The 12,909-nt window shown below is 36.5% G+C and overlaps 1 protein-coding gene across 7 annotated transcripts in view; it reads right to left on the reverse strand.

Moving 5' to 3' along the window:
* LOC137045653 (echinoderm microtubule-associated protein-like 4) overlaps positions 1–12,909 on the reverse strand; it is a 130,990-nt gene that overhangs the window by 8,899 nt on the left and 109,182 nt on the right. For all 7 annotated transcript variants that reach the window (XM_067422456.1, XM_067422454.1, XM_067422455.1 and 4 more), the window contains 5 exons: positions 12,382–12,507; positions 10,971–11,102; positions 8,479–8,546; positions 8,284–8,372; positions 8,072–8,169 (listed from right to left, as the gene is read on the reverse strand). In XM_067422456.1, coding sequence (XP_067278557.1) covers positions 8,072–8,169; positions 8,284–8,372; positions 8,479–8,546; positions 10,971–11,102; positions 12,382–12,507 — 513 coding nt within the window. The remainder of the gene's footprint in view (positions 1–8,071; positions 8,170–8,283; positions 8,373–8,478; positions 8,547–10,970; positions 11,103–12,381; positions 12,508–12,909) is intronic.

The following is a 12,909-nucleotide window of genomic DNA, read 5'->3' on the forward strand; positions in this document are numbered from 1 at the left end:
GTAAAATGTTATATACTGACAACAAATGCAAGTGTATGACCACATATAAAGCCAAAATATTAACTTCGACAGCAGTGTTTAATTATTATTTTTTTCTATTCCACTCATTAAACATTGCAGCAAGCATCGCAACGGCAGCAACCCTTGAGAAAAAGAAGTGCGCTTATTTGCACTTCAAATCATTTATATAAAACTGTACTTGCCTTGCATATTATAAAATATTAAGTGCACTTAACGAGAGTACACTTTCATGACTACACTTTTAAAAAGGGCATTTTGAAAGGATGTCACATTATAAATTTTACTTTAAAGTTTAAAGCAAGGAAGTACACTATTGTTAATGTGTTGACTAACATATTAAAGCACATATAAAGTACTTGATTATAATATTAACTAATAAGTGTTAATATTACATTTAAAGTTAATATATTAAAATATTTCAACATTACAAATGTATTTTAAATGCATACAAATTTCAACAGAAATGACATTAAAGTGTTTGTTAGTTTGTCAGTACATTCGGCAGTACACCTAAACTATAGATTTCAAAGTAGGGCTGCAGGATTATGACAAAATCATAATTGTCGCTTATTCCCTTGACATTGTAATTGCTATTATTAATTATGATAGAATAGAGCAGCTTGGACATTTTTATAAACATCTCAATATTTCACAGAAGTCAGAAAGTTGTGAAAGTTTAAAACAACATAAGGGGTGAGTAAAAAATGCATAATGTTTTAGGTAATCCAGCTCTTTAACCTACGTGCATAAAATCATGTGAGTTCAAAGGTTAAAAGCTCTTCTCCAATGAGACAGTGAACGTCTCACAGATATGGACAACTAATCAGAGGGGTGGAAAAGGACAAAAACATAGCTGAATAAAGTGCCGTCGATAAATAATGTTGGAAGGGTTTGACACACACAAATCTCCAGCTCCATCTCTGTTCGTCTGATTTAACACTGACTTGTCCAAGTCCACAGAGTCCACAGGCTTTCCTCCCACATGTGCACTGACATTTTCTGCGGGTCTTAAATAGCCTTAAATCAGAGCAGAAAGTCTTGAATTCAAAAAGTCAGGGCATTAACTATTGCATGCACTGCAAAAATGAATACAAGTGCGCTCAGGGCATGACGTAATTACCGTAATTACGAGATCAAAAACATTCCTGTCTGTCCTCATAGAACTCGTAACTCAACATTTTCTGAGATCTAAACATCTTCACTCCTTACCAGTCAAAGATTGTATACGGCCCCAGATTACTGATGTCAACATTCAATGTGCACGTTAAAACATCACACGCTAACTCAATCTGGAAAAACTTGGTATAATAATAAAGATTAAAGCCTTCAGCTTCGTTTTTTGACCAATTTTTTATAAAAAAAATAAGGTTGCAGTGACAATAATTTCTTAATCTATGTCAGGCGTGCATTATAATCAATCCGTTATGAACAATATTTTGAATGTTATAATAACAAGAATCAAAAGCCAGTCACGTGTTCTCCGTTTTATTCGCATACATGCACCAAACAACATCCGTTTGGGCACTTAGTCAAAAACGTGCGCATATTTGGACAAATACAGATTTATCAACATGTTCGTAAAATATTTTGTCATACAGAATAACATTTCTATTAATTTCTCACTGAATTATGCTGATCTGAAGAACTTTCTATGAGTCAAAAAGGTGTTTAGTACTTCTAACTTGATCTCTGTTTGGTTCCATAGTGAATGAACTGGGCTTAGTGGGCTAAGCTAAATGCTATCAGATCGTCACAGCGCGTCAGAGAGATTAAGAGCACGCACTGAGACGAGAGAGGTGTGTGTCAACTCGTCTTAGTTAAGGAAATAACATAGATTAATATGAAAAAGCGGTGAAGTAACCCTTTAAACCTGCATTCAAATGCATTTTTTTTTCAGAACTAACTTCTGAGCCATTTTTAAATACTTAATCAGGCGGGTGATCGGTAGTTCTTTTGACAAATGCTTTCTGGAAAAACGTTTTTGAGCTATTTTTCTTTTCAATAAATCAGAGTTTTGCTTGCGTGTCCAAATCCGTTTTGAGGCCACCGTACGTGTTCATCTGCTCTAATCTGTCTGTGAGTAACACGGTTCAACTGCACTGACAGACACGAGAGCGAGTGTGTGCCAGCATCAATAAAACCACAGGCCATCGTTCCCACAACGTCTGGATTCCCATCGGAGCTGCTGACGCGTCAGGCTGTCAGGAGTGCTGAAAGAGAGGCGCGCTTTCATTCTGACATCTTCAGCCAGTTCAAAACCACCTCTCTTTATGACACACACACACACACACACACACACACACACACACACACACACACACACACACACACACACACACACACACACACACACACACACACACACACACACACACACACACACACACACACACACACACACACACACACACACACACACACACACACACACACACACACACACACACCAGTAATATCATAATTCAGTCATTCTATGTAATGACGCCAAATACAGAAATCTGCTTTTAATCGTTTTCAAGCTCAAATATTATACTTTAAAGCATCATTTTACGTGCTGGTGTTTTTTTTAAATACATATTTTAAAGAAATATACTATTATTTAAAAGTTTGGGGCTGGTAAGAATTAACAAATTATAGCATTTTACTAGGATATTGTCTGTTTATTAGCAGTTATAAAGCTCATATTAATGCCTTATTCTGCATGACCCTATTCTACATCCCTTAATCCGACCCAATACCTAAACTTAACAATTACCTTACTAACTATTAATAAGCAGTTTAATTTTTATTAAGTTTTATTAATAAAACTATTAATTAGGAGTTTATTGAGGCAAAAGTCATAGTTAATAGTGAGAATTGGACGCTAAACTAAAGTGTGAATATTTCATTCAGCAAGGATGCATTAAATTGCTCAAAAGTGACATTAAAGACATTTATAATGTTATAAAAGGTTTCTGTAAAAATAAAAAGCCATTCTAATGAAATGTATATTCAAAGAATCCTAAAAATATGAAATATGCAACTCTTTCAATATTGATTAAAGTCATACATGTTTCTAGAGCATTGAATCCTCATATCTGAATGATTTCTGAAGGATCATGTGACACTAAAGACTGGAGGAATGATGCTGAAAATCACAAGAACACATTTTAAAATACAATAAAATAGAAAACTTTTAAAATTGTAATCACATATTATAACATTAATGTTTTACTGTATTTAAAACATAAAAGTGAGCATAAGATACTTTTTCAATAAACAAAAATCCATTTTAAATGTTACTGTAAATCCATTTTTATATGTTGGTATGCTCTAAAAAGTAATTTAAGGGACCCGTTACCACAACTTAAATAAATGCATGGTGCTAAGTCAAAAAATGTAATTTATTGTTTGAATTAAACCTTTTAAGTTGCGAACATTATTTTGGGGAGTTCTGTTGACAATGTTGATCTTATATAATCTGTAATTTAAACTCAAACTTCTGCATTAATTGGCTTTTTTTTATTAAGTTTTTGTAACTTAATGAAAGTTTCTTGGTGGCTCCAGAAATAAAGGTGTGGATTTCTAATTCCCAGCATGCTCTGCATAGGACTGGATAAGGAGAATACATGTTGAAATGAAGTGTTCATTCATTTGCTTTAGTGAAGGTAAAGGCCTGTTAGTGTTTAATGCTGTTATGTCTGACATTTAAAAGAGTTTCTGTAATGAAGTTTTTGTGGTTACTATTGTGCTGAAGAGTAGATACATGAAGGTAAACACTACATTGACTTTATAAGCAATGACTGTGCTAATGCCAGTGACAAATAATATCTTCTTTATTCATTAAATATACATGTCAGTCAGTCAGATGTCACAGAAACTTTGTCACGCACAATTATTTGAGACAGAAAACAGTCCCAGCGACTTTAGTTTGCAATTATACAAAGGCTTTCTCTATGCTAGCTTTAGTTTAATGGTATATTAATGCAACACATATAGATTTGGTTTTCAATGGTTAACCTTGTGCTCATAATCATTAAACTGACCATAAATCATAAAAAAGAAGGAACACATCCATAACTGTACACTATTGTATGTATTTAAGTATTTCTTTATTTACAATGTTTTATATATATATATATATATATATATATATATATATATATATATATATATATATATATATATATATATATATATAAATATTATGAATATATATAAGTTATTTAAAATAGCATATACAATGATCATGTGGGTTAAGTGCCATTACTCGACAACAGCTGTCGTGACTTTTTCCTCTGTAAAATTAGGTCTCGGCAACAGCTTATTTTTTATAAGACACTTATCAAGTCATCGCCTAAATTGGACTAATTTGGACGGTCACACTAAAAGTGTGCGGTTTTAATAAGGGGATTTTAGGCTTTGTGTCGTGGGGAAAATAATAGAAACAATTCTTATAATAAATAATTGAATTTTGTCCAAGCGGCAACCTCCCGCGATCTCTCTTGAAGCCAATACGGAAGTAATGTAAACTGCAATTCCTAAACTGGCCACTAGGGAGCAGAATCTCATTGAGCCCCATGTTAAAATTCTCAACATTAAAGCAGAAAAAAAACATGTTTACAGCCTGGTACAAATTGTGGTTTTGGCTTATAAGGCTAATTTTGATCTTCATGATAACTGTGAGGGGGGTGAATTTTTTTATAACTCATTCGCTAACGTTATATAAAGCCTTAAGGTTCTGCATAATTAAGGGCGTGGTTACAAGTGGATAGCCGTTTATCTGCCGTCTATAGTCAATGCGTCACCTCAGCTCCGCGCACATCCCGCCTTTTTGCCCATTTTCTGTTATGCAGGAGTGACTCGCGATGACTCGCTCACAAGATGGCAACGGCCAGCTCGTCTCTACTTTACGCTTCAGAACGGCTTATCGGAATCCTATGGGTGACGTCACGGACACTACGTCCATATTTTTTTACAGTCAATGATTTTGTCTTATTTCTGCCCGTTTTGATGTAAATTAAATAGAAAAAACCTGGAGTCGAACACCATTTCCACGGCTAACTCTAGTAGTTGGGGTGACTTAATTTTTTTGAGTAATCAACTTAAAACTGTGTGTTTATAACTACAAATTATTGAGTTCCTATAACTCAATGAAGCTTGTTGGTTGAACGTAAATTCACTCAAAGTTGTTATAACTATTTTAATCTTTTTTAATCTTTTTTTTTTTTAGTTTATATCCAGACATATTTCTATTCAAAATTTAAAAAAAATTCATAATATAATGTGCACTGGTTTTCCCATTGACAATATATCAATCCCATTTATTTTAGATAACAAATATTTTCATTAAAACTAGATAATTCATTTGTGTTTGAATTTTGGTGCACAGTCTGACAGAATGTATAAATCTTTCTCCGTAAGGCAGCGTTTCTTTGAATGACTCTTATTATTACGGTGATCTAGCACAGATGTAAATGACATAAAACTTCTCAACTGCAGAAAAAAAAATCAGAAAAAAGCAAGAGCAGGAGAGAAGAACAGCGGTGTGTGTTGATGGGGTTCAGACCCGCTTCAGTCACGCACGGTAACGTTTCATTCTCCACTCAACCCCGACCCCTCGCAACAGTGAAAATAGACAATATTACAGCCATCAAAAAATTACACGAACTGTCAAATAAATCACAACTCTTTATTGATGGATTGATGACAAATACGTTTAACGTGGTGGTTCCGTGTTTTTTTTTCTAGGCTTGGTTGTGTTTATGTGACGCAGTATAATTAAAGTCTTAATACTTCTTTTCATTAAAACGCCGTATTTTTCTTCTCTTCTCCCTTTATTCCACACCGCTGTCTCCACTGTCCTTTGAACGGCTCGTTTGCTTCCTGCTCCCATCCCTCCGGAAAAACGCAATGGTCTTAGATTGGTTAGATTGCCAAATGTAGTTTCCTGTATTTTTATTGGCTGAAGTGCCAAGCACAGGTTAAGGCCACGCCCCTTCCCATTATGGGCAGAAGTCACATCTGCGGAGACTAGCAAGGGTTTATGATGTCACCAATCCAGGAAGAAGCTCGTTGTAGTCAAGCGGCAACCTCCCGCTATCTCTCTTGAAGCCAATACGGAAGTAATGTAAACTGCAATTCCTCAACTGGCCACTAGGGACAGGCTCCAGAAGGGAGCAGAATCTCATTGAGCCCCATGTTAAAATTCTCAACTTTAAAGCAGAAAAAAACATGTTTACAGCCTGGTACAAATTGTGGTTTTGGCTTATAAGGCTAATGTTGATCTTCATGACAACTCTGAGGGGGGTGAATTTTTTTATAACTCATTCGTTTACGTTATATAAATCCTTAAATTCTGCATAATTAAGGGCGTGGTTACAAGTGGATAGCCATTTATCCGCCGTCTATAGTTATTGCGTCACCTCAGCTCCGCGCACATCCCGTCTTTTTGCCCATTTTCTGTTATGCAGGAGTGACACGCGTTGACCCGCTCACAAGATGGCAACGCCCAGCTCGCCCATACTTTAAGCTTCAGAACGGCTTATCGGAATCCTATGGGTGACGTCACGGACACTACGTCCATATTTTTTTACAGTCTATGGTTGTAGTCCAAACCGGCCGCTTTTGAGGCAATAAACTGCCATTACTTTAAAAGACAATATCTCCGTTTGCATTGAACTTTCAGCGCTGTAACTTTGCAGATACTGTTCATGCTCAAGCATTACAAACTACTAAAGATAAAAAAAGTCAGATCGCATGACACCACCCCTTTAAAATGTGTGTTGCAAACTCTTGTAATCTTTACCTCCTCATTTGTTTCATATGTGTCTAAGCCATTTTTTTCAACAACAAAAAAATTAAATACACTATTATTTCAAAAAGGTTTTCAAAAAAAAAAAAAAACATGTATTTTTTTCTCTCTTAAATACATGTGAGAGGCCAAGCACTGGTATTAATGCTCTGGGAGTTAATGTGCCCCTAGTATGCTTGTTTCCGGATATTACCTTTTATGTAGTGTGTGATAAAGGCGATTGTGAATCTAGAAGATCTGCAAAGTTTTTTTTGTCTCCTAAAATAAAGAAGTGATCCTGAAACGAGTCGTCAGTAACTCCAGTCTCACTTCCTCCACAAACCTAGGCTGATGAGCCGTGCTCACAACAGACTGACCAATCAGAGCAGATCTTCAGAAAGGACGGCTTTAGAGAAACCAAATCCTTAATCAAACCGCTTCAGACTATGGGAGAAAAGAGCTTATGCTGCAATGAAAATTGTGAAACTAAATATTTTTTTGACTTTGAATGCATGTAAACTGATAGTAGGAGACCTTTAAAACTAAATCAGGAACCTCTAAAGGGGGCTCTGATGCCATTTCATGAATTCTGACTTATTTACACTGTTAAAGAGTTGATTCTCATGCTAAACATGGACAAAGTTTCAATAAAATAAGATGGACGCATGACGGAGGACTTCTGTGCCAAACATAAATCCTTCAGGATAAAATGTTTTTTTCTGAGTATGGCCCTGTATGACGTCATAAAAAGTGGAATTACTTGTACACACACACGTTTATGGGCAGTGTTTGATTGTGTGTGTGATGGGCACGTTTAGGGGCAGTGTGTGTGTGTGTGTGTGTGTGCGTATGCGTGCGTGTGATGGACAGGTTTAGGGGCAGTGTAAGGGGATAGAAAATACAGTTTGTACAGTATAAAAACCATTATGCCTATGGTGTGCCCTAATATGTCACGTGTGTGTGTGTGTGTGTGTGTGTGTGTGTGTGTGTGTGTGTGTGTGTGTATGTGTGTGTGTGTGTGACTCTTTAGCAAAAGTTCGGCTGTTTTTAACAATCTCGCTGTTTTCAGAAATAATCTGTACAGTTTAACTGTCTTTTATAAATCTGATAAAACCAAAGACTCTAGGGAGATATGAAGGATCAACACTACTCTATAAGGTACTCAAGATTAACATGAGACGGGTAAAAACTATGTGCTTAAAATGTGACTTCTGTTCAACTCCACAGCACTCTGCTTTTAATTCTGTGAACACAACCATACAATTGTCAGATACTCACAGTGCATTTGCCACATCTGCTGTATTTGCGTCCCTTATCCGACACTGTGTAGAGGTAAATGAAGTTATCATGTGATCCCACTGCCAGCAGCGTGCCATCTGAGGAGAGACAGCAAAGAGGTGAGGAAGAGGGACATTTGGCTGTCGGCTCAAAACAGGAACTCTAGAAACACACAAACACACACAAACTCACACTCACACTCACACACTCACCGACAGAGAAGCGCATGACTGACAGCTGCTCATTGCCGTCTGTGTGAATGGCCACCAGGTCTCGCGTCTCTGCGTCCAGAGCATACCACCTGAGACGAGGCAAAACACTTTCCTAACCGCAGGCGCCAAACCTTTTTAATGTTGAATGCCTGTACATTCATGTCAAATTGGCTGTAGAGATGGCAGGTCACTTACTTCCCTGAGTGAGTCCCAATGGAAACGACCGAACCGCTCGGATGGAAGTCTGCGCAGTGCCCGTGCTCCTAAACACACATCAATACAGTCAGATTTAATTTATGCTGATATATTATGAATTTACATTGTTTCCAGTATTTCATGATTACAGGATTTGTTTTTAATTCATAAATAGCAATTTCTACTTGATGAAACATTTAAGAGCTAAACAAATTCATAATCATTAGACAGATTTCCATGGCTTTTCCAGGTCTGGACGTCATACTTCTCTCATATTCAATATTCAAGTTTTCCAAGAGTGTGGAAACCCTGGTTCTTACATTAAACGACAGTTGAGGGGGGGGGGAAAGTTAAAAAAATGAAACGTGTATTGATTTGTGTTTGGCCTTGTTTTAAATATGTTGAAGCTAACAGCATGCGCTAAAGACGAGCAGTGAAACAGCACAGGCATCTTTTTGTGGCTGACATTATTGCATATGCATTTGTAGGAGTTTTCCTTTCATATGGTTCTGTGATTGTTTTTTGGTGGTATTTTCCAAACGTGTATTTTTATTGATGCCTTAATAAAAAATTAAATTAAAAAATAAAAAGGATTTGCAAAACCCCTTATGTGTTGGCATGTGTCGTAAAGTTTGCCATTGTCTTTATTCTGCATTGTTTTCTGAGTTGTTTCTAGAAAGTTTGACCACAACCTCAGTAATCAGGTTTAATTCCTATTCAGGTATTTTCTGAAGAAACACTCGGCTACAATTTAAACTGCCATGCCTTTTTTTGCATACCAATTGCACAATTTTTGGCAGTAACCAATGAGATTTAAAGGCCGGTTCACACCAAGAACAATAAATATAAAGATAACTCTGTTAGTGTCCTCATATCGTTCTTGCCTGTCGCTTTAAATGCTTGAGCTCATTACAGCAAGACGGATTCTGATTGGCTGTTAATGTTTTTAACATTCATTAGATGGATTAAATTGTTCCGAAAGGGATTCAATCGATATCGTTTTGTGCCGTTATATGAACTTTATTTTATTAATTATATTATTAATAATTATATTAATAATATAATTAATAATTATAATTATAACCTTAATTATAGAGCAGAACTGTAATCCTGGTTGGTTTTAATAGTGACAAAATAAAAACTACGTAACACATGAAGCTGATATCACCTGGAAAGGAGGGTGTATTGTGCACATTATTACTAACAAATGTGCACTGTGCTCATGAGCAAAACTTAAAACATTTGCGAATAAAGCAGCGTTTCCATTCCAAGAGAACACAAACATCATATATCCAGACACTAAAGCTTATTATTGCGTGAATTTCTTTCAAGAATTGCTGTTTAAAAAAACTGATTTAAAACGGTGAAACAGATTTTTTTCATTTCGCTAAATGCACACATGTAAAGTCTGAAAGACACACACACATGAAGCCGCTGTTCATAGAGTGTGCAGGTAACTAAATGTTTTTTTTTGCCGCCTAATTGGGCTTGAACGGTTACACACTTACGTGTCAAAATGCCTGTCTTTGTATCCTCATAAACAAAGTCATTCATGTTTATGAGTATTTTGAATTGCCCACGATAACAATATTGTGCATATTTATTATCGCGATATATCGAATTACCGAAAATCAGCACATGCCTAGTATCAGTGTATTGGGCCAGTGTATTTGCTCTTAAAGTGACAGCAGCCTAATAAACCTAAAATAATCAGAAAATCTCTCACTGCTCTTCACTGAATAACTTTTGTAACTTTTAATATGAATAATTGGTAACACTTTATTTTAAGGTTCAGTTATTAACTATTAACTAGTTGCTTATTAGCATGCATATTACTGGGATATTGGCTGTTTATTAGTACTTATAAAGCTCATATTAATGCCTTATTCTGCATGACCTGATTCTACATCCCTTAATCCGACCCAATACCTAAACTTAAATGCTACAAAAACTACCTTACTAACTATGAATAAGCAGTAAATTAGGAGTTTATTGAGGCAAAAGTCGTAGTTAATAGTGAATGTGTTCCCAATACTAAAGTGTTACTGAATAATTTAATTTACACAGTAAAGATATTAAGTTTCTCTACATAATTAATGCAGTATTTCCTATTTCTAAAGCTTGACGTTTTTCAGGCAGGTCTGTTACCTTGTTCTCTTGTAGTTTGTTGTAACTAGTTTATTTGTTCTTATAACTAACTATTTCATTGACTTCAGTAAGCTTGAGAGATTTATTTTATGTAATCTAGCATTATTATTTTTTTGTGATACTGAAATTGGTGACAAGAATAATGACATTTAAAAGGTATCAAACATTTTGATGAAATAAAAAAATGTATTTATAGCGAAAATAACAACAGTATATTGTGATATAGATTGTTATTGTGAAATAATAGTTATTGTGATATCACCCACCACTAATGCGAGAGCACATCTAACCCTGAGAGTGAGAGCACGTGTGTGTGTGTGTGTGTGTGTGTGTGTGTGTCTTACGTCCAGCAGTCTGGTCCATTCCAGCGTGTGATCCACTGAGTTCCAGAGACACACCTGCCTGTCCTGAGCACAGCTGAGGAACAGGTCCTTGAAGGGGTGCGCGGCCAAACCCCACAGTTCATCCGTGTGCCCCTAAAAATAGAGACTCCCATTAACAGCCTTTAGGTAAAAGCACATGTGTGATAACTAGGGCTGTCCCCGACTAAACAATCACACATTCGAATCAGAATTGTCGAATCTCTCTATGGTCGACTGATAGTCGAATCATCAGTGTGTGTGTGAATGGTTTGGGAGGGCCACGACACTCGTCAGCAGGAGGGTAAAACTATTTTATTTACCTTTACACACTTCACGCAGCAACAACTTTTAATAAAGCGACGAAAACTGCCTGCCAACGGACAGACAAACTGACAATGGCTTTCTTATTTAGGTTTAAATACAAGGTAATGTGGTGGATAAACATTCGTAAAATATTTTATCAGAACATTTTAAAGTCGTGATCGAAATACAGAACATCACACAAATATATAAAAGAACATTTGGATAAATAAACCTAAAAAAAACCTGTCTAGAGAGGAAAAGGACACTTTGAGTGCGTTTACTGCACGTTCTTAAGCCGATTGTGCCTAAAGGGGGTCGCACACCGGACTGAAGCTCAGCGCCGTCTCAGGATCTCACACCGGACACACATTATATACACACAAGCTCAGTTTTGAATTGACTTCTGACAGAAGAGCTGCACGATGGGTGTATCGTGTACCACAGGGTGAAATCAGTACATTGACGGTTTGAGGGAAATATAATATAAATGTATTAAAATAAAACCTTGAAATGGCACTCTATGTCGCGGCAGGATTTTAAAGAACTTCCTGAGTAGCCACGGACAGGCCCCCAATGCCACCGCCGGTGTGTGTACACACATTGAAAACAATGTGTTCGAATTTTAAAGGGATAGTTCACTTTAAAATGAAATCTCTGTCATCCTTTACTCTCCCTCAAGTTGTTTCAAACCTGTATGAATTTCTGTCTTCAGCTGAACACAAGGGAAGATATTCTGAAGAATGTCAGTAACCAAACAGTCGACTGGAGCCATTGACTGCCATAGTATTTTTTTTCCTACTATGGAAGTCAATGGCTCCAGTCGACAGCTGAAGACAGAAATTCATACAGGTTTGAAACAACTTGAGGGAGAGTAAAGGATGACAGAGTTTTCATTTTAAAGTCAACTATTCCTTTAAAGGCGCCCGCGAAGATTCGACTGTGAGATCGGTGGTCGAATCCGGCTCCGCATATCGATGCATCGAATCTTCGACTATTCGGGGTCACCCCTAGTGATAACCATTATTATTAAGATTAAGATTATTAGCTCTGGTTTCATACACATGTGTGACGATGATAAAGATGAGTTTACCTGCACTTCCACCTGGAACCCGTCGTTGAAGGTGCCTCTCAGAATGAAGTTTCGTGACGTTCCCACCAGAAACTGCTCGCCCTTGCCCTCGGCTACCGCACGAATGGTGCCGTACTGATCTGGGACCTGAGGAAAAGCAAACAGACATTAAAGATGTGTTATTTCTTATGTTGCTATAAGAGTAACACTTTTGACACAGTTGCTAACACACTGTACTAGTGTACACAGTAAGAACAGAAACTGACCCTAACCCTACAGTAGGTCCATGTAGTTAATTAATATTACTCTGTACTTATCACCATGAATAATAATAATGTGCAACTGATTTACTTTGCAATGCATATTTAATTTATTAAAATCATTTACGCTCCAGTTTAAAATTTTGGGGTCAGTACACCCTTTTGTTGAATTTGTATTTACTTGAAGGATGCGTTAAAACTTCTGCTGTTCTTTTGAATTCATCAACGAATCCTGAAAATTGTAAATCAGATATATTCAGTAGCACAACTGTTTTTAACACTGATAATA

The sequence above is a fragment of the Pseudorasbora parva genome, chromosome 17, assembly GCF_024679245.1.
Source record: "Pseudorasbora parva isolate DD20220531a chromosome 17, ASM2467924v1, whole genome shotgun sequence".
Lineage (NCBI taxonomy): Eukaryota > Metazoa > Chordata > Actinopteri > Cypriniformes > Gobionidae > Pseudorasbora > Pseudorasbora parva.